This window comes from Poecilia formosa, unplaced genomic scaffold (assembly GCF_000485575.1).
Source record: "Poecilia formosa unplaced genomic scaffold, Poecilia_formosa-5.1.2 Scaffold2, whole genome shotgun sequence".
In the NCBI taxonomy this organism is placed as follows: Eukaryota; Metazoa; Chordata; class Actinopteri; order Cyprinodontiformes; family Poeciliidae; genus Poecilia; species Poecilia formosa.
In genome coordinates, this window is record NW_006799941.1 from 5,148,774 (window position 1) to 5,171,223 (window position 22,450).

The following is a 22,450-nucleotide window of genomic DNA, read 5'->3' on the forward strand; positions in this document are numbered from 1 at the left end:
TGAGTTCATAAAATTGGTTGCAACAATAGCTTCTTCAATTTGTGCTGAATTCATCTTGCGCTCGGTGTATCAGAAGTCAGGTCTTGGAATGAGGTCACACCCCAAGTGGGTATGTTTTATCCAAGTCAGACAACCAGTGCAATTTGAAAATTGTCTTGGTTGTAGTGGTGCAATGGATTACTGTGTATTACTATGCTGGCGTTCCTGTAGTTTTCCGACTGGGATCTAAAAAAATAGACTTCCATATACAAATAAACTGCACCATTGCAACCAACTACCTCATTTGTCCTTTATTATATATCTGTTTGATTTAATTTCCAAGGTAGGGTTGACTCATTTCCAAAGATCATTGAGTGATCTTGGGATGGACAGCTTTGCAGTCCATCTCAAGTAACCATTCATGCTCACTTACTCAGAGGCCCACAAATGTAACGGGATGTAAAGGCAGGAGATTGAAGCACAAAAGGAAATGGTATACAGGGGTATATTGGTGAAATGAATACATGTGTTACATGGGAAGTGAGGAAACCAAAGTGAAACAGTTCAGAAGTTGTGTTTCTTGTTACCTCAGACAGTACAACACAGTATTTCAGAAAAAAGAACAAGTGTGATGTGATGGTCTCTGACTGAGTTTCTGCTTCACAACTTCTTGGAATCCTGAGTTCTGTTATTTGTCAGAAAATCCTGAAGGAGAATGCATGACTGTCAGCGTGAAACTTCAGAGTCAAGCACATGACCTGTGCAGCAGGACAATGATATGCAACACAGCAAGTCCACCTCTCAATGATTTAACAAAAAAAGGTTTTAGAGTTGGTTCCCATTCATGCTTGGAAACTCTTCAGTGTGACTGAATTAAAACCTTTATGCAAAGAGGAGAACTTCTTCAAGTTGATGTTAAAGACCAGTAGCGAAATCTTGATGACATTTGTTGACCCCAAGAATGCCAAATGGGTTTATTATCTATTGAAGGCAATTATTTAAAAAGTAAAATCAGGTTGGTTTGAAAACGTTTCTTAAATTTAAAATTTAAAATTTTGATCTGGATGATCTGGAACACTAAAATAAATAAATAAATAAATAAATAAATAAATAAATAAATAAATAAATAAATAAAATAAAACAGCAAAGCAGAAAAAAAAAAGAAAACCTGGAAAAATACTCATTGGAGTCTCACAGCCTTGAAGCCCACAGCAGTGTGTTTACAGTGATTGAGGACTCGGTGCAGGAAGAGTTAAACAGATGTGGAGGGGAGTTCGGAGCTGCCATGAATCCACCTTCACAGAGATGCGGCGCCTCCTCGCACAGCTGACTGGGAACACAGGTAGTCCGTCCGAAGGGGGCTGTCTGTCGGCGTACTTGTTGATATCCGGGCGCAAACAGCGCGGTGAGACATGCGGAGCGGGAAGCCGGCGGGTTGGTGGTTCGGGTCGTGCTGAGGATCTGTCCCTGCCATGTCGGAGACAGAGGAGGGGGAGATGGGTTAAACCCCGGCAATTGTAAACCAATATCGACGCCTTCTGCNTTTTTTTTTTTGGCATTTTTTTTTTCAAACGCCTCTGCTTCATCTTCGTTTATGGCTGCGGATTGATTGATCACAGAGCTGGTACGTGCTGGTTTGATTCAGTGCAGTATGACTACAACCCATCATGATTGTTTTTTTTTTGAAGCTCGTACGCATCTCTGGACTTTGAAACCTGTCAATTGTGGTAGCTTTTCAGTGTGTGAGCTCCCTGCATATACCAGCCGCAGCAACATGGAGCATTCAGCTTCGGGGGAAAAAAAAATGAGAAGACTTTGCACTTTGTTAAATGGTTCCAGTCCAGCTTATTTACATCCTCCATGTAGCTACGCAGAACAGCAGCGTTTGCACAAGAGGGAGTGGTGTTTGTGTAATGTTTACCTGCTTTATTGAAGCCCGGAGTGGAGCAGGAGGGCTAAAATAATTGTTTTTCCTCATGTTTAGCGCAGCCTGTTACAGCATGTTCCCAAGGCGTCCGATATATTCAGCTTCTGTCTTAATTTTAATTTTGAATGTGGTCATTTTTTATTTATTTATTTATTTTTTTATTTTTTTACTTTGAACTTGACACAGTTGTCACTCGCTGTCGGGTTTGGGAAGAGTAAAATAAACTTTGCATGACAGTGATTAAAGATCAAATCTATAGGCCTGGTCTGTTGCCGGGCTCTCATAAACACTGTAAACAGTGGCGTGGAGTGGGCTTGCTGGTGCCACGTCTACAGCCACAAAAATAAATAAATAAATAAGTAAATAAACTATCAGGGCATGCTAGACTCAGAGAGAAATGCTTCCTTTTGGGTCATCCCTCCTCCTCTCCCTGGGGAAGGTGGCCGCACGCTGGGAGAAAACAGCGCTTCCCCGGTGTTTCAGCACCTCTGGGCTGGACAGCGCTCACTTTGCGCTGTAGCATCCCTGCGTCCCACCCACAGCACTGCATGGGCGTCATTGGAGCAGAGAGCAAAAACTGCAACATGCAAACGAATAAATTAAGCCAAGAAATCTCGAGCCACAGTGCATGCATTATATGCATGCAAGATGTTTTATTTTGGTCCTCAAATATTTGTGTGTAATATTCAGGTCAAAGCCATATTACCTTTGCAAACTTAATGCAAATTAAGTTTAATTTCAAGATATTTTTTTAATACTATGAAAAATTGAGGGTTTTTTTTTTCTTTTTAATCCAAATGCCAAAATTTCCTTTTTTAATCACCAAGCTAGACATTTGACTCTGCAGGCTGGTTTAAGGCATGAGTCATCTCTACAATCCCATGTGTTGACGTGTTTATTACTGCTTCAGAAAAAAAAAGTAAAGTAAAAATTTAGATTTTATATAACATATCAGAAAACATTTTTTTAAAAATAAAACTTATACCAAATTATTGTAATTTCTCTCTAGTTATTGTAACCTTGGAGTTCAGGGCCTGGTGATTTTTGTCAATATAATTAATCAGGTTTCTTTTCAGTGGCTGGTTGAGATTATGACAACACAAACTAAGCCAGGGCTCTGTTTCTTGCATTGCTAATATGGGTGAGTCATCTCAGTAATTCCCATCTGCTCACAAAAGCCTTTTTAGTTTATTCATGATGGGCTGTTTTAAGTTGATTTGAAGTACAGTCTGATCCTGCAGAAGAAAACTTTGGTGAGGAAGCTTAACATGTGAACAACATGCTGTTCATCATCGTCCTTCTCTCTTCTACAGAGTTTTATGTTATAGTCTCATTAAGGATACTATTAATTCTTGAGGTATATTAACTTCATTCTTTCAATTTATAACATATTTATACACTTTATATAATCATTATTTAGAATTCTTAAGGGATTATTTAGCATTTACGTAAGGGATATTTAAAGATTTACCCAGCAATGTTTTAACCCTTTTTTTAACCATGCTACTCTAAAGATTAAATCATTATGCAAATCTGAAATTGTACCCAAATCACTAAAAACTAATAAATACTTTTTGCTTCTACGATTTGTTTTTAGAGACCACAATGAAAGAAAAGAAAATCAACAGTAGTCCGTAGTCCTGGATGTTTGCAAGCTTCCTCAACTCAAAGTCATCATGGAAAAATCCTTGGATCTAAACAAAGCCGGCTCCCGGTCGACATCATCCCTGCCACCTGAGCCATTGGACATCATCCGCAGCAAGTCGTGCTACCGCCGAGTCCGGCTGAACGTCGGGGGTCTCCCGCACGAGGTGCTGTGGCGAACATTGGACCGGCTGCCTCGGACTCGTTTGGGGAAACTGAGAGACTGCAACTCCCATGACTCTCTGATGGAGGTGTGTGACGACTACAACCTGGAGGAGAACGAATACTTTTTCGACCGACACCCAGGGGCTTTCACGTCCATCCTGAACTTCTACCGCACGGGCAAGCTGCACATGATGGAGGAGATGTGTGCCCTGTCCTTCAGCCAAGAGCTCGATTACTGGGGGATTGATGAGATCTATCTGGAGTCCTGCTGCCAGGCGAGGTACCACCAGAAGAAGGAGCAGATGAACGAAGAGCTGAAGAGAGAGGCTGACAATTTAAAAGACAGAGAGGGAGAGGAATTTGACAACACCTGCTGTGCAGAAAAACGGAAGAAGCTGTGGGATCTGCTGGAAAAGCCGAGCTCATCCGTTGCAGCCAAGGTAATTTTGAACTGAGTGTTCATTTGAGCATATGACCGATGTAAGCCTTCTGACATGATTCTAATACAAGCCAACAGACTGACAAACATGCACAAACAGAAACAAGAGAAGTAAGTTAGTCCAGTTTGGTCTTCTCAGTGAATTTGGATTCTGGGATTACTTTCGATGTTTTTACTGGCTCTACTGTTCCCCTTGAAAGCTTAAGTTTGTATTACTCTATAAACTAATGACAGTTGTAGTAGTTGTAAAGTAGTCTGCAGGTTGGAAGACAAGAAAGTAAATAAGAAAACCTTAGAAACTGGATGCTAAGTAATAAAATTGAATTCAATGGGTAATTTAAACAAGCAAATATTTGGGTGTGAATATACAACTATTTGTATAAAAATCATATGTTTCATGTTATTTGGAAAGTATTGCTAAAAAGTAAGTTCAAGCTGTTATTTTTAATCCAACAGCATGTCAATAAATTAGGATTCCATCGAAAAGGTAATATATTTCTGTTAGCTAATTCAAAAACTTAAACTCATGTAGAGAGTCAGGTGATCATTAATCAAGGGAATTTCGAAAAGCTGTGGAGAAAAACAAAACAGAGAGACTGGGGGAAGGCAGACAACTAACTACAAACCAGGGGTGAAAGACGCTGATCTAAGAGAAATACATCAAAAAAGCACAAAGAACAAAACACTAGAAATTAACTAAAAACTGAACACAAGGAATTAATGTTTTTTTTTATGTGTGGTATAACCCTGACAGCATTAATAAACAACCGAATGTGACAAGTCTGTATAATAAAATTAAATTGACCGAATTACTAAACTAAATTTACTTTTCACAAAATTCTAATTTGCTGAAATGCACCTGAATATAAGAGAAAAAGAGTTCATACAAGCAGCATAGCAGAGCAGAAATAAAACCAATTTGTTTTCCACACTTACTTGCATTCACATTTAGTTTTTGGATGGGTGTCTTCATCCCACTGATCTCTGGATATTCATCAGCAGACTTGCTGCAACATTTTGGCATTGCCCTCAGACTCACTAGACAGTCTGCAAAGAGAGTCTCAGATTGCTTACTCAGTAACGAAGACTGTTTGCCTCAACCCTTCATTTAACATGAGTATTACATGCAGCTTTTCTACACTTAGTGAGATGCAATGCTTAAGAACAGATGGAAAAAACTCAGCTTTAGTTCTTAATCATTTAACTTTTGAAGGATTATACGTTTGATATTTGACCGTGTATATATTTCTGTGCATGTAAAAAAAAAAAAAAAGAAAAATCAGCCTGCAGCCATCCTGTTTTTTTTAAAGTGTGGGAATGAAAGGATGTAATTTCCAGTTCAATCCTCCTGTGAAGAAGGTAAATCAAATGCAGTAACTTTCAATATGGTGTTTACCGATATCACTGTGTTAAATTGCCACGTTACAGTTATTTGCAGTTGTATGTGATTTTATTTTATTTTTTTTTTTTTTTCACTAAGTCGAACTAAGCTTCGCTGCTTTCAGAGACACATCCTCCCTACCTTTAAAAACACACTCACCTGCCTTATATTTGATGTTGTGAGTTCTGTTGCGTGCTCTGAATCTATAAGGCTCGTCTTGGAAATGTCTGACCTGAAATTGGATTGTAACGCATCATAAACGTGGTGCTACAAAGGCATCAGCGGTGTGGTCCACTCTTAAACCTGTTTAATGGAGCCAGGTGTTAAAACACTGCAAAGAGTCATTCAGTAAAATCCCTCCGTTCCGAATAACTGTGTTTTATGTGGCTGTGCACTGCTAGAAGTTTAAAGCTACTCAAATAACGAGGGGAAGATAGGTGGCTGCTGTTCTATGCTGAGCAAAAAAGAGTTTTGTTTTTCTGAATGTGCTGTTTGATTGTTGCTTTCTAATTAGGAGAGTGGGAATACACGTTTACTTAGTGTTGCATGGATGGATGATTAGTATGGAAAACTATGATTTTTCTTTTCATTTTAAATGTTCTTTTTTCTATACTTATGCAGATTTAGAAGATGCTTAAATCAAATTCCTAACTTATGATTGGTGATTCTTTTTTTTCTTCATCTGCAAAACATGTCACTCGCTTACAGTGAGGAGGTAGAAATGTTGTTTCCCAGCAGAAAACAACATGTTTTGCACAGATACTCAATATGTACACTTTTAAGAACTTTTTAATCAGCAGGTAATTAGCAGATATTAGGTATAAAAAGACCAAAATAAATCATGTATGAGGTTTTAAGTATGACATATGCTGTACAGCTCAAATGCAGAAGGAGCAAATTTGTTAAAGGAAAGAGTGTAAATATAAAAAGCTGCAACAGCCTTGTTGCATAAGTGTGCACACCCTTTTTATTTTTTGAAGCACTCTCTGATTTGATTTCAGTCTTCTTGAAGTCACAACTGCAATCAATCACAGACAATCTCATGAACCAGGAGTGAATTTCAGCCACCTGTTCCTGCTGACTAATCCGGAGAATGCAAAGGAGCTGGGGAAGAACCTGAGCAGGGAAAACTAAGGGAAGGAGAACTAAACAAGGCACAAGATAATGAAACTAAACCAGGAATTAAAGATTGAAATTAGATACAGAAAGAGCAAAACACAAGAAAGAACAAAGAAACACAAGACAAAAAATTACAAAGTATTAGTGTAATAATCCATACACAAAACCAAGAGAGAATAAAAATCAGACACTGACTATGACATAACATGAAGCAACATTTTTTTCAAAGGAAGCATCCAGGGCTGACTAAAATCTCCCAAAGTTTTGTTGAAGAATACTACCAAACTTAAAATTTTAACCAAAAATCACCACAGACAAAGTGAATTTTAGTGATAATTTTTTTTTCATACTTTTACACCAATAAATTAGTTTGCTTTCAATTTAACTGACTGAATCTGTGTCACATTGAAAGTAGGAAAAGTCTTGAATTAATTTATTTTACATAACAAAACATTACATTTTGAAGGGAGTTAATAAATGTTTTTATTCACTGTACATTCACTAGTAGTTCAATATAACTAAAGGAAGGGAGGTAAAGACACATGACTTACAGTAGGTTAGTTGTTCTGAATGACCTGTTGTTATTGTTAATGTTATTGTTATTGCTATCATTGTCTACAAGCATATTTTAATGTTCTCTCGGCGTAAAAGGAATCCTGGATAATTTATAATGTATAACCAGAAATGTTCACTCTCTGTTATCATTATTGAAGAACTTATCTCGACTGTGTGGATGTGCAGCTATTAGCCATCTTAATTACCATCTCATCAAAACATAATATGAAAATCATTGTCTGTATCTCCAGTAATGGATATATCAAATCTACATCAGCCTGCTTTTATAAAATTAATCTCAATTTATCTCTTCCATGCTGCAGAACTGCTATGCACATTGAAACAGAGCTGAAAATGGACACGTGTATTCTTTTTTTTAATGCAAATAATGTCAGTACTTGTGCGGAAATGTGACAATAACCAGAAATAGAATAAGGCGCTCATGTGACAAGCATACTTTTTATTTATGAAACACAGTGTACCTTATATTTTCTAATGTACAGGAGAGGCAGGAAAGAAACAAAGGTTAGTTGGTAGTTGCAGAGTTTAGCTCATGATTCATTCAGTTATTATGAGATAAGCAGTCCGATCATGTTGCTCAAGCACTTTCTAAGTGATACATTTAAAACACTGAGCAGCTGCTTCAAGTTGAAGCACATGTGGCCGTGTTTTGATATGAAGCAGAGTTCGGTTGAATGAGTCTCTGTAGTTTTTTTCCGGTCATTGGTAAAATTACATCTGATTCCTCATATCGGCTGTGCTCAACCTTAGTCAAAAGACGATTGGTTCTGCCCTCGGCTGGCCATTCAAGACAAGCCTGCAACTGTAACCTTTGTGTCATGACAAAAAACCTTTGATCATGTCTTCAAGGTCTGATATTTATGAGAAATCAAAGAGCGAATTGTTCCCAGCACCTCTCCCCCCCTCCACGGTAAATGCTGTGCATCATTTTTGCTCTACAGCTTGTACTGCATGGGAAATGAAAATTAAACAATTTGCAAATTGTACTGACTAGTAAGGATTCAGGAGGACTGCCTGCTCTTTGTTGCAAACAAACTCAGAGAAGTGCATGTCTGTGAGGGGAAGGCCTTCTTCTGAGGAATCAAAGAAATGCAAAATCAATGTTTATCGTGTTACACTGATGCTGTAGTCTAAAAAAAGGAAGTGATCATCTCGAGTCCAACATCCATTGCCGTATCAGCTCTCATGTTCTCATACCTTGAGTTTAACAGAAATATCGGTGATAAAGCACTTTGTAGTGCTGAAGTAAAATGAGCATGGATCTTCCATCTGCACAATAATGCAGGTTTCTTCTGTAGAGTGTTTCCTACAGGTCCTAATCATGTTTTCTGGACATTGATGAATGTTGTCAGTCTCTGTTCATATTAGGCCACTAAGTCATATTGGTATTTATAACAGGGCCCCCAGATAAACATCTCTAAAATCCTTCAAAATGCAGAAGAATAATCGTGCTAAATATTATACAAAAAATATTTTACTTGAGAACATTTAGTTTGAACAGCAGAAGAAATCCAACTTTAGTCGTCTAAGGAAATCACAGAAAGCACACATATTGGTATCTGTCTCTTTAAAATGAGACAAATGCCATTTTATTTGTCTCATTTTAAGACAAATAGATCTGGTCAACCTAAGTTGACCAGATTTCTAAAAATGACTAATTAGAAGGTTGTAATGGTGCATACTGAAAATCTTCAGTACAGCCCTGTTGGTTTTGTTTCCACAGGTGTACTAAACAAATACTCTTTTATACCTAAGCACATGCAGTTTATGTGCATAACGAAGTGCGCAATGCAACAGTATGTAGCCCAACTTTAAAAAAGTTACACCAAAACTAAACAGAGAAGACTCCCAGTTGTTACCACTGCAATATTAAATTAAACTATAGAGTCAGCAACAACATAGGTAGCTCAGCAATTAAATTAATTTTTCATTTGAAACAACTTTAAGCTGAATCACTGGTACTGGACAAAAATAAACTAACTTCCAAATGGCTACCTGTAGCATCCAAACAACCCAGAGTCCATAGATTATGTAAAATGTTGTATAAATCTCTATATGCACATGTGCAGTCAGGTACCGCTGGGAAACTAGGTTGTCTAGTGATTTAAAAATGTTTGTTCTCTAAGATAAGCAATGGTGTGATTCAAAATTTGTTAAATATTGTTTAACCGTTTCAAGTGGTCATACTGTTCTATGATCTTTGTTGTCTATGCTGGCTTTACCTACTTTATACTCTAGTAATTAATCCAACCACAGCTGTACTCAGTTCTATAGCTTATGTTGTTTTTAAGTTTTAGAGCATAATGAAAAGTTTAAAAGCTTTGTGTAGTATATTTTTCTTGATTGAAGCGCGGTTCTGAAAACATACAGTCAGCACCTTTAACACCCAAATATTACATCCCCAGTAATTAGGAATTAATTATTTTCCATTTCAAGATGTCACAAATGATAAAATGATACATAAGCTAATTTCTCTTGAAAGTGGGAAAGAGTAGAGAACATGTCAACTAAGAAAGGTTTGTTGGTCAGGAAATGACAAGAAGCTAGATGCTCATTGCTCCTACAGTCAAGAAAATAATTATAAAGCTCGGGGAAGCTGAATTAGGAGTCGATGAGAACAAATATGTATCTTGCTTCCACTCACAACGAACAGAATGATAATGGAGATAATTCAAAACATTCAAAACTCATTGACAAATGCCAGAACAAAGCCTTTTAATAAACATTTAGTAAACATGTGGAGTTTACTGTTTTCACATGAACTGAACCATGCACTTTGGACTAACAGTGAGCGTTCTGGCTGCAAACAAAGCAGTTGGTTTGGGGTATAACAAAGGATGAAATTAAACACACCTCAGTTTAGTGCTGTGGAGAATCTATGATGCTGTGGGAGAGTTTCTCTTCAAAGGACTTCAGCAAGTGTTTTTTTACCACAACATTTCCCATGGAAATCTGGGATATGTGAAAACTAGAAATGAGTCATCACTTTTTGTCTCAGCAAGATATTGATTCTCAAAGCTGAAGCAAAACAAACTTTTTCCATGGCCAACCCAGACCCCAGATGTAAATCCTGCAGAAAGTCAGCGGGTTGAGGTAAAGAGGACGCAAGAAAAGAGAGAACCCACAAATCTGGGAGAGCTGTAGATATTTTTGAAAGAGGAATGGTCAACGATACTTGCTATAGACCCCCAACCTTGTTAAATATTTTAAGAGAAGACTAAGTGCTATCCTAAGACCAAATTGTTGATGTAGAAAGTATCATCACCAATAGTAACAATAATTGTAAAACAATTATTTCTTGACATGGAATGTTTTTCTGGTTCTAATTGGTGATGTTTTTCAGTTTAAGATGCCTCTGAAATAAAAGAACAGTTTATTTTTGCACATCTTTACCAGGGGTGCCAAGAACTGAGGCTAGCAGTATGATTCACATCCTGACTTGGCTTTGGGTTGAAGTGATGGCGCTCTACAGTTTAGGATTTCCTCCTGCATAAACAGAGCAACCTCCATCAAATAAGAGGCTGAGTTTATCAGTTCCTAATTAGCTTAAAGGGGCAACATGAAACCACAGACCACGGTACTAAAAGCATTGCTAGGGGCTGATGTATTGTCTTAGGTATTTTTAATAGGCAACTGTGGGCTTGTTGAGTGGTCCAGCTGCAACCACAGACTCAGTGTTAGCTCATCAATTATCCTGGTCCAAAGATGGGAACGCAGCAGCCCATAAACAGATGGCGGATGGAAGAGATGTGCACAAACAAACGGTCACCAAGCAACAAAAGTAAAGTTTTATCTTCACTGAAGTAGTGGCTATTGAACTACTTATGTTTCCATCTCCCTCTCTTTCATTCTGTGAAATTACACTTCTGTTATGTTCCTGTACTTTAATGACTAACAACAGGAAGGTGAGTAGAAGCTTTGATATTTGTCAAGATTTTTGGGGACATTGCTGTCATTTTCGCCCGGCTCTGTGTTCCGCTTCCCTCGCTGGATCATGTCTTTCCTTCCCTTCTTCCTTCTCCAGGCTCCTCTGCCATACCTCTGACTAAATGTCAGGGAAATGTCACATTAATTATTCTCCAGGAGACTCTGGACCCAATTTGAAGTCCCCCCCACCACCCTCTCTGTTTATATTCTTTGTAAGCTGCCTTGGTTCAAATCAGATTTGAGTCCCCATAAAATAAGATTGTCTCTGACCGCTGGCACAGCCCCGGCGAAGAGCCACCAGGAGGTCCTTTCCACTAAAGCTTGTTTGTGTGCAATGTCAGTTCAACTATCATTGTTTACTTTTATTAATGACAAACAGAATGTAAACAAAACTTAATGTGTTTTTTTACTGACCATACTCTATATAAATCTGTGCAGAGCATTCCTTGTCAATTGCAGCTCTACTAGCTCTACAAATCTAGAGACTGAAATTGTTTCCTGTTCTTTATAATGTAGCTCAATGTCAGACTGGATGTCGAGCAGCATTTTTGGATTTAGTGTCTGGACTTGGACTGGACCATAAGAATGTTCTTTGATTTAAGCCGTCCCATTGTTGCTCTGGCTGTCAGTTTTGGATTGTTAGGCGGTAACATCAACTCAAATCTTTGCAAACTCCAAAGTGTTCTGACTGGATTGTCCTGTGTTAAGATCAGTCCATCTTCCCATCAACTCTGACCAGCATCCCTGTTCCTGTAACCAATAATTATCAATATCAACTAATTGATAATTAGTCTTATGTTGTGATATGTTTTTCAGCTATATCCTCCAGCCCTATGATTCTGTTTACTTGGGGCAATAGTCACTAAGTAGGTTAGTTCTGAGTGATTTCATTAGATTTTATTTAGTGGTAACTGCAGTTAAATTTAATATGTTTTATGAAACCATATATCATTTCCTTCCACTTTTCTATTACATAATACTTTGTGTTAGTGTGTCGTATGCAAAAAAAAAAGTACTCAGTGTGAAATTAGTTTACCAACCAAAGCCAAACCTGAACATTGAATATTGCTGCCATGTTTGTCTTCACCACATCCAAAAAGAGTAAAACCCATTCCTTATTCTTTTCAGTGGCTAATGTGCAACAAATTCCAATTATGCTCCTCTCATGTCACACTGAAGATGACATATAAATGTGGTTTGGCCATATTCATAAATCAGACTGCAGTGTAATCCCTGACACAAAGCCACCAGACGAGAATTTATCACTGTTTCTGACAGCTGCGTAGTCACCTCAGGTCAGATGATGTATGATTGTAAGCCATAAAAAAAAAATAAAAAATAAAAAAAAAAAGACAAGAACGCAAAGTTGGAATACTCTTTATTTTATGTATGCTTTAAAGGCTGATTGTTTAGCACAAGTCAGATCAGATACAACATACTTTATTGCATTTGTGTGCATTCAGGCAGTTCGTTGTTTTTTTTATTTGAAACAAAAAATGAAACGAACAAAACAAAACAAAAAAACTGTCTGAATATACAAAGACCAGTTGTATAACCACATACTGAAAAATGCATTTTACAAAATCACAAGCAGCTCCTTCATTGGCACCCATAAAAATTCCTATAGACTCATTGCCAATTTAAAAAAATATTAATAATTTGTATTTTTTTAAGCTAGTCAGAGTACAGTCCTTCTAATTAACAAAACATAGTTTTCTGTTTCTTTTCGTGTATGAACATGAGATGACACACAAGTCCATTTCTTTTAGCCTCTATTCAAAATTGGAAAGACAATAGAGCATTCAGGAACTAGTTACAAGGAAATGTCTACTCACCTAAACTTGCCCATCTACACTAAAAACACTAATTATCTTTTTTGTCCTTTCGTTTTTCCTTGCATTTCAACATTGGGTCCCGGTTGAGGGAGAATCTCCAACATTTTGTTTTAGCCTCAGATGGGAAGAAATAAAATGGACATATAACTGGCAATGAGTCCTTTACATCACTGTGGAGTAATTTTCTCCCACTTTTCTTTGAAGAATGTTTGGAGAATATATCATAACTTGACAGACCACAGTTGTCTGAAGTAAGTTAGGTGACAAGATAAATCAAGATAAGCCATTTAATGTTCAGTGACATCTGCTGATCAGTACCATTCACAACTGAAAAACTGAAATGGCATGAAGCACATTCAAAATATATAATTTTCTCAAAAAGCATACCGTTAAATATTTAGTGATTTGTCAAAATGGCTGCTCTCCAACTTGGAGGACATGGTGCTCAAGTTTCTGCTTTGAAGCAGCTCCTGTTTGACTGTGAATACAACTAGTTAATTATCTATTGATGAAGCTGCAGCAGCAGGAAGTTGTTTTTTTTTGGTGACATTTGTGCAAGTTTGAAACTTTCAAAGACCCCAGAGAAGAAGAGAATTTTGGTCAGTGTCAGATATTGCACACAGGAAGTTGTTCGGTGACCAGGCAATACACATTTCAAGTACTGAAGGGCTGAGTGCCCCGTTGTTTGGGTTATTGTCGGTTGCTCTGTGCCTGTCACACCCTCCCATTGTCAGCAGCTTTGCCCTGAATAAAAGCCCAGAAGTCAAAATCCCAAGCAGAAGTAATAAAGCTCTACAGTGGCCTTTGAATATGGAGGTTGAAATAGGCTGAAAAACACAATTTTGTTCAAGTTTGGGGTTTAGAAATAATGCTCAACACGATGATTTATCAATGTGAAAAAGACAAGGGAATACTATTAACTTTACAAGTTTTCAACAATTTTTTCTTTTCTTAGCAGCTGGACGTAGATTGTAGATCAGTGTTTCTCAACCCTGGTCCTCACTGCCCCCCTGCTCTGCATGTTTTAGATGTGCCTCTATTCCAGAGCAGCTGATTCAAATGATTGCATGACCATCAAGTACTGCAGAAGCCTGTTAATCACTCAGAGATACAATTCAGGTGTGTGGCAGAAGGGAAATACCTAAAACATGCAGGACAGGGGGGCGGTGAGGACCAGGGTTGAGAAACACTCTTGTAGATAGTAGTTTTTAATGATTATTACAAACCCTTCAGTTCTTGGTCATCATCTTTTGTTTGTCTTATTTAGAGCATTGTACACAACACACACTATTGACAGAAGACCAAGGAATGATTGCTTTTAGTCAGGTGAAATGTGGAGATCACAGCCATATCGGTATGGACATCTTAGCAAAACTAACATCCCAACACCCCACAAAGAAATAGTTTTTATAAGAAAACATTAATTAAAAGCAATTTCCAATGATTGGATTTTTTTTTAATCCCCAGGTTGATGTTGGCAAATAGATTTAATAAATAAATAAAATGCTTGTTTTTCTACGATGCAAACAACAGTAGAGCATAATTTTGTTTGTTCCACCTCTATCTCAATTTTTTGTGTTTATTTTCAACTTCAAGCATAATCTGAAAACGTTCCTAAATAGTCATCACAGAAAACCTAAGCTGCAATTGTTGTGGGAGAATCCAACCCCATATCTATTTTAGTTCAGTCAAAATTATAGAATCATTTTGGATTTGGCACCCAGGCTCTAATCTCATCACACCACGTCCAGGTTTTTCCAACATGTCCTCCTCCTGAAGACTTCTTCCAGTAAGTGTAGAAATGAGGATGTGCTCTCTGACATCTGGGATGACAGAGGGGTTGAAAGCAGCAAACAGCAGGCAGCAGCAGCAGCAGTGAAGTATGGTATACAGCTTGAGGTGAGACGTTTGCAGCTTAAACAGATAGCCCACATTGGTGAGGCAGCTTTGAGTGGCTGTATTGCCAAAAGTATTCAGTCACTTAATGCCTCTTAATATAAAGGTGTTGTGGTTTTGACCCAGCCTTTGCAGCAACATTTTCAACTACAGTAATTAGAAGTGTGCTTGCAGGAGGTTTTGACTGGTAGTCCAGGAGAATATTTTTGAGGTCAGACACTGACCAGAATAATACTAAAAAGCAAATAACCCAAAAGATAAATTCAACAAACACTGTACATACATTGATTCTGTAGAGAATAGCATTTTTTCTTGGTATGACTGTTGCCACATAATCTCTTATATTTAATCTTTGTTGAATATGAAAATATAGAGAAGTGGATCTTTAATGTAGGTTTGTCATTACTTTCTGGCTACTGTACTTAGAATAGCATGAATATGACAGAATGGGTCTAATGCTGAAAAGATGAGGTAAAAATGTCTGAGTAAATTTATAGTTGACAATAGCTGAAAGAATAGCAGCTTCTGTACCAGATTTTGTCAATTTTGTTTTGACTTACTTCTTTCTTGCTTAATTTGAGATAAAAGTTTAAAAAACAAAGTGACTGTGCGCCACCTTTTGGTGGCGAATGTGTCTACATGATGTGTGTTGAGTATGCTGCCCATAAGTTAAGTCCATGTCTATGTAATGTCTAAACTGTTAACATTTGTTAATGATGGTCAGCTTTTAGGGATATGTAGCAGGTCTTCAACTAAAGTGCTGCATATTTTATGTTCATGCACTGTTAATGTGTTTAAGTCTGATGCCATAGTTGATGAGTTTTTCCATAAGTCTTCTTATGCATTTTGTAACAGATGTGCAAAAGCTGTTAGTGTCCACCAGGAAACCGAATAGCAACAAACCAAAATAAGAATAGTTGTAAAACCAACCAAAGTAAAATAAAATTTGAACCACCATTTTCTACAACGAACAACAATAAATTGTGCTTTTCCACCAACAAACCAGAAGATAACTGACTTTATGCCTGAATGCATGTAGTCTTTACATCAGATCCGATTATAGTAATTTGAATATCTAGCTAATGTACTGAGATAGCAAATCTATAATTTTTTACACTTAGCTCATTTTTGAGATGCTTAAATTTATCATAGATGGGGCATAAGGTTTATAGATGTTGTCTTAGAAATCATTTAACTGTGTGAAGTGTTTTAACAGTACTTAAATGCAGTTGTAATATGAGCTGTCTGAATTTGCTAAGTGGGAAGAGGCTTTAATATTCATCTCAACCTGAAAGCTTGAATGTTTGATTGCTTTGAAACAGAAGTTCTAACAGGAAAAGACAGAGCCTTGCAAAAGCATCCGCATGCTTGAGATTTGTAATATTTTGCCTTTTTTTTTCTTGCCACTCTTCAATAAAGACCAGACTTGTAAATTGCATGACTAGCATATGTACAGCAAATAGATACTCTCACCATTATTCAATCTATTTCGCAATTATGCTTCACTGCATGTTGATCTATTCTAAATCATCCCAATAAAAGACTTTGAAGTTTCATGGTTGCAAGGTGAGAAAGCATGAAAAATATGAAAGTATATAAATACTATATTGCTTCCTAATTTTTATCACTGTGAATTAATTATCAACGTTACAGTAAAAATTACAATACAATTTGCACAAGGCAATGAATCTAAAGCACTATTTGTTTTGGTATTTTTGAACATATGCACCTTCAGTGACACCCACGTTACAGCTTGGTGAAAACTGAGCTCAGTCCGTTTGGTTCTTTACCTTTCTTCATTCTTCCTTCTGATGTAAAGATGAAGGAAGCAGGAGGGGAATCAAGCCAATGTATTGCATTAACTACCTTTTAATCTAGAGCCTTAAATATATTTAAAGCCATTAGTTTAAACACATTTATTAGACATTAATGTAACTCAAATTTAAACACAACAGTGTAGTGTATCGTGTCAAAGAGCAAAGTTTTGAGCCTGAAATGCTGTTCAAAGCTGTAAACTTGAACACTGAAGCTGAAAAGTGTGTATTCTGACACTGTGACCTGTGGAGATTAATTGGCTTTGAAAACCAGCAAGGAGCTGCAGTTTCTGGCACCTCTGCATTGGCTCTGGAGGTGGTCAAGACTCATGGGCTGCTGCTTCAAAGCTCGGCAAGCTCCTTTGTTCATTCAATTTGTAGTCGAGCTGTTATGTGAGCACCGAGCGAAAGACACAAAAGACGTCACTGTCTCCAGAAGGAGTTAGCCCTGGAGGGGAGTGGGGAGGACTGTGAAGACAGTAAAGAGAGAGAGAGAAAAAACACTGTGATCAGAAGATCTGGAGAGTTTGAGACTGTAAACATGAAAGACAAAAATACTGCATGCAAGATGAATTTAGACATGAAGACTTCAGACTATGAGGAAAATAAAATCTAAGCAATCTCAATTAAATTAGCATGTATGCACCTTTTAGCCTGCAGGAAGAACAGCTAAACTTTATGTACAGTTACTTTATGAGATTGTTGTATTCTGTTAAATTATATTTCCTGGGCCTGCGTCTGTAAGGCTTCAGATAAAACTAACCAGAGATAATTTTACATTAAATGGCCAGAGATGCTTTTTCTTCAACAATAAAGCGATTGTTCAGAAGAAGAAAAAAATAAGCTAAACAAAAACAACTACTGATTTTGTGTAGTGAAAATCCAGGTAATGCTATGCAGGGAGATATAAGATGAGAAAGTATAGAGCTAAAAATAATAGTGACAAACATGATGATTTGTTCTGATTTTTTGACTTTAGTAGTTTCACTTGATGGACTTCTGCACATGTTCACCTGTCCTAAATGTGTATTCTGCTGGCGTTGCCTCAATTATGTGACATACCAGGACAGCAGTCATTCAGATCTTCGCTCTACAAAGTGCACGATGAGAGCGAGTGACTTCATTTGTAGCTTGCTGAAGTTTAACTGGTTTGACTTGATCCAGCTTCAGTTTGTCTTCCTGTTATTGTTGGGACTAGCGGGGGATTGTGTGGTTGTTTAGCAGGTCCAGACAGGATATACAATGTTACTGGAAAAAAAAGAAAAAGAAATCCTTCCTGGTTGACCTGTTGACCGGTTTCCATTGTAGAATTATTTGTAAATTAAACCCAACTAAAGAACCAACTAAATCTAGATTGCGTTTATTTATTTAAGCAGTTCACTTTGTAGTGTTTGTGATATTAACTTTAACATCTTTATGAGAATTTTTGAAATTAGTTTTAAAATTATTAATCATTAATCAACACAGTTGTATTTCTTCAGACTTTCAAGCCAACATCAACTATGTTAAGTATATTTCTTATTTTTATTTTCCATGCTTTGCCATATTTAAGTCATTGGTTGTTTTCCTGTCATGTCAGATTATTTTTATTCCCTCCTTTTTTTATGTTTAGTTCATCACTTTGTGCTATCCTTGCGCTCCATAAATAAAGATTGATTCATCGATTGAACACACTGGTACTGAGATCATTCTAGTGTTTTATTTGCATTAAATTAACGCAGTGACTCAAAATAAAAGACAATAAAATAATAAAATGAGCAGCCCTGACAATGTTTATGTAGTTGTAGACACATTCAATGTATACACTGTAGGATGACTTTCATTTCATGCTTTTCTCAGCTTCCAACAACTATGAAAAAGCTGAGTCTTTCACTATTTTGTGACAAAAGCCTTTGATGTTAACTGTTGTTGGGTTCATAATTAGCTATCCGAGTCTCTGGTTGCCTTTAGACCAAATGAAATTGACTACACTCATACAAAAGACATTCATCCACAGCTCCTGTGGCAAAAAAGAACAACAAAGCATCTCGTTTACATTTTATTTCTCCCGTTAGAGTAGAAAACAATACAAACTATTTCAATTAGTTCTCAGCTCAGTGCGTCTCTTTAGACAAAGAAAAAGCCATGCTGGAACACAGATGCTCCGGAGGAAGTATGTGCATGGTGAAAATAAAATATTTAACACAGCTGTCTGGCAGAAAAAAAACTCTGATCAGCTTTCCTCTATTTTGATATGAAGACATATGTATTCCCAGCCGGAAGACAGAAGATTTCGGCAGCAAAAGTGTACGAAATATTTTATTGAAGAGATGGCGCTTTCAGCTTGACTGTAGAAGTGAAGTGGAGGTCGAGCTTTGCTGGTAAAATGCCGTCTCACTTTACGATGTAAAAATATGCCCAAGAAGACTGTAAGTGAGTGAGTGAGTGGTTATTATTGCATCTCTGTGTAGGATTTCCAAATCAGAGCCAGCAGTAAAGTGGAGAGCCCATTGGTGCCTGCCATTGCTGAATCATGCATGTCTGTGCAGCCGGGGTTAAAATAGGCAGGGATTCTTCCAAAGTTCTCTGACAAAAGCTTTGCCGTTGTGGTACTAGGCTACATTTAACTTTCTTCCTTCAACAGTATGTATATTTTATTAGTTTGGCCAGGCTTAAAATAATTCTGAACTGCACTTTTCTGATGCAAATGATACCACCTACTCAGAGTCTTCAAAGAGCTGACTTTACTTGCTGCATCCTGGTGGTTGAGTTCTGTGTCTGTTCAATTAATCAATTAATTTGGCTACCAAATACCTCATGTCTAGCAATTCCGATGCAGGGTTTTTTTTTTTTTTTTTTTTTTTGGTAACACCAATAAATCATTACTGTTTAAACTTTACCTTTAATAACATAAAGTTACCAAATTTTTAAAGTGCAATCAGTAATACTTTTATAACAAATTTATATCAGTAATGATTTCTTGGTTAATGTCAAGTTGTCATGACAAAGACATTTTGAATAATGTCAACTTTATATTAAAAGTGTCATGATTTACCGAATGACGCTTTATGACAACAGTCATAAATATTCATGAAGACTTATTCATGTTCATGACAGGTGTTTATGAAAGTGTCATGACAGTCTTATTCACCCCCTCTTCAAATAAAGTGTTACCTTATTTTTGTCTGAAAAGTTGCTAGATATTGCAACACAGTCTCTAAGTTGGCAATAGTGGGGTGACTATTGATAATTAGCCTTGTGGTGACCCGGTGGGTCTGTCAGTCAGCCCTTTTTCACAGCACAGAGCAAAATGGGACAATAGCTGCGTTTTCAACTCATGTGTGCAATTCTTATTAGAAAAAAAACACATCTAATGGAATGGTGTTTCCATTAAATATGGAATGGAATTAAAATCACTTGAATAAGCATTTAAGTCAGAAAGAATCATGGCAGCGATTGCTGTAAATGGTTACATGAAATACAAATATCACAATTCAGCCACGGCACTAGCGCTCATTAGGAGGCGCTGGCGTCTTATTTAGGCAATGGAGAAACAAGCCCCGCCTACTTGGGGCTTGCAGCATTTTGGTGAAATTGTAGTTAATGATGAGTGGATTCAACATGTTTGAATGACATACAACTTTTAGTGAAATAAGCAATGCTATGAGAGTTCTGGTGGAGGCAGCTGCACATTGTCTGAAAAACAAAACAAAGCAAAGCGAAAAAAACAAAAAAACATCATCCTCCTACAACTTCCTGCCATCCCATTTGTCCTTTTCACCAGTGGTTACATCCAGCTTTTGACCACATGACTCGTGTGACTTAAAAAAAAAAAAGTTTTTCGATAAAGCTGAAATACATGGCTAACTTGTTACAACTATTCAGTTAGTAGAGGCAAATTCACAAATACAACTTCAAGATTTTAATGTCCTAATTCCGAATCAACATGCAAAGGCAGATCTGCTCAAATAGCTCTAATGAGCAAATAGCAACACTCTCCACTTACGCAGCTTGCTAGCATTTGAATTAAGTATGTTTGCAATTAGAAGAAAGCCCATCCATGCTTATATGAAATACAGCCAGACCACACAGCTTTGGACTAAACTGCAGGTAATTTGCATTAAACTATCTGAGTGGGGAAAAAAATGACCATCTTCTGAAATCTGGTAATTTTAGTGCAGCATAAGTAAAGATGCCATCTGCTTAAGTGCAGGCTTACAAAAGAGGTCATGAATGCCACAGGAGGTAGAATTGATCATGTTTTCAGATAAAGACAGCATAATATTTTTGCAAATACTCTTCAGACCATTTGTCTAAAATGTGTTTAAAATCCTGTTGCTTTTCTAAATACAAAATCCAAACCTCATGATTGCTGGCTGTCCACTTCCCCACACAGTCACCTCGCAGCTAACAGCAATAGCAACCAACAGTCCTCTTGCCACTTACTAAGTTTTTTTTGGTTATGTGCTACATGACAGGTAGTATAGCATGGGTTTACCCCATTGGAGCTTTTAAGGATTTAGAAACATCATACCGATGTGACTCCTGATGTGATAAAGGAAACAATGTGAGTAAAATATCTGCATTAAAATAGAAAAGATTGCAATGAGAATTCCCTACATAATTTTGGGTGAGAACACAAAGAGTGTCACTGATAATGTATTGCATACAGAAAACAAATGAACATCTGGTCTTAGCAATAGAAATCAGGGGTGGAGCAAATATTAGAGCAAAACCAGTTTTGATTCTTAAAGTATTGAACCAGAGTTACTATTATGTGCTTACAATTGCTGCACAACAAATATTTTTTTTTCTGAATAATCACAGTCAACACTTCTGCCGTCCAATGAAAAGTGTATGTGAGAGACAAACAAACACATAGTTTACACTGCTTGAACCAAAATGTTCTGGGAAAAACATACCAATAACAAATGCAAATTACAATGCTTGGTTGACATTAAACAAAACAAATCAAATGTCTGCCATAGGCTTTGATCTTTAAATCAGAGAAAGTTATGGCCAGCAAGGCTCATACCTGTAACCCCAGTCCTTGAGCACCACTGTCCCGTAACTTTCGGGCTCATCCCTGCTCCAACACACCTGATTCAAAATGCTGAATTACCTGCTTGGCATTTCAGCAAGTTTTGCAAAGGCCTGATCATTAATCATTGATTTGATTCAGGTGTGTTGCAGCAGGGATGCATTCAAAAGTTGCAGAACAGCAACACTAGAGCAGGCGCCTGCTGTAGAACATAACTTTCATGGCATTTTAATGAAACAGAGTTTAGGTTTGAAGCTAAATACGTGAAGCTACCACACACAAAAAAAGATCTCTGTCATATTGAAACCAGTTCACTTTCAAAAATATCACGAGTTTGTGCGATTACTTTTAGTAGTCCTTTAACTGTATCTTTTGAGAGACCTAGAAGGCTCAGAGAAGAATAGCAAAAGTTTGCATTTTTTTACTGCAAATAACAAGCTTCAGTCACTGCACTTGCCCCAGATTGTTTCTTTATTTATTTGTGTATTTTATAAGCTTTTGCTTTTTCTAGATTAAATGTGTGAACGTTTCTTCTGGCTGCCATCATCGTGACATTGACTGATTATGTCTTCTTTGAGGATTTACACCAGTCTGAAAGTAATCTCTAACAAGCTCCACTTTAATCAGCCCCCACTGTCTAAAAGGGTAATGATAAGCTTAGTAAGTAAACCCTGATAAGATTGATTTATTTCATGCAATTGTATAGTACTTGCTTTACCAGCTAAGCT

The 22,450-nt window shown here is 37.2% G+C and overlaps 1 protein-coding gene across 2 annotated transcripts in view; it reads left to right on the top strand.

The window, feature by feature from the left end:
- The first annotated feature begins 1,154 nt into the window (after positions 1-1,154).
- The window catches only part of kcnb1 (potassium voltage-gated channel, Shab-related subfamily, member 1), a 43,510-nt gene continuing 22,214 nt past the window's right edge, over positions 1,155-22,450 (top strand). Inside the window, exons 1-2 of one of the 2 annotated variants that reach the window (XM_007551177.2) lie at positions 1,155-1,603; positions 3,504-4,155. In XM_007551177.2, the coding sequence (XP_007551239.1) occupies positions 3,583-4,155 (573 nt within the window). In that variant the 5' untranslated portion in view covers positions 1,155-1,603; positions 3,504-3,582. The remainder of the gene's footprint in view (positions 1,604-3,503; positions 4,156-22,450) is intronic. The other variant, XM_016671222.1, reaches the window with a different exon arrangement.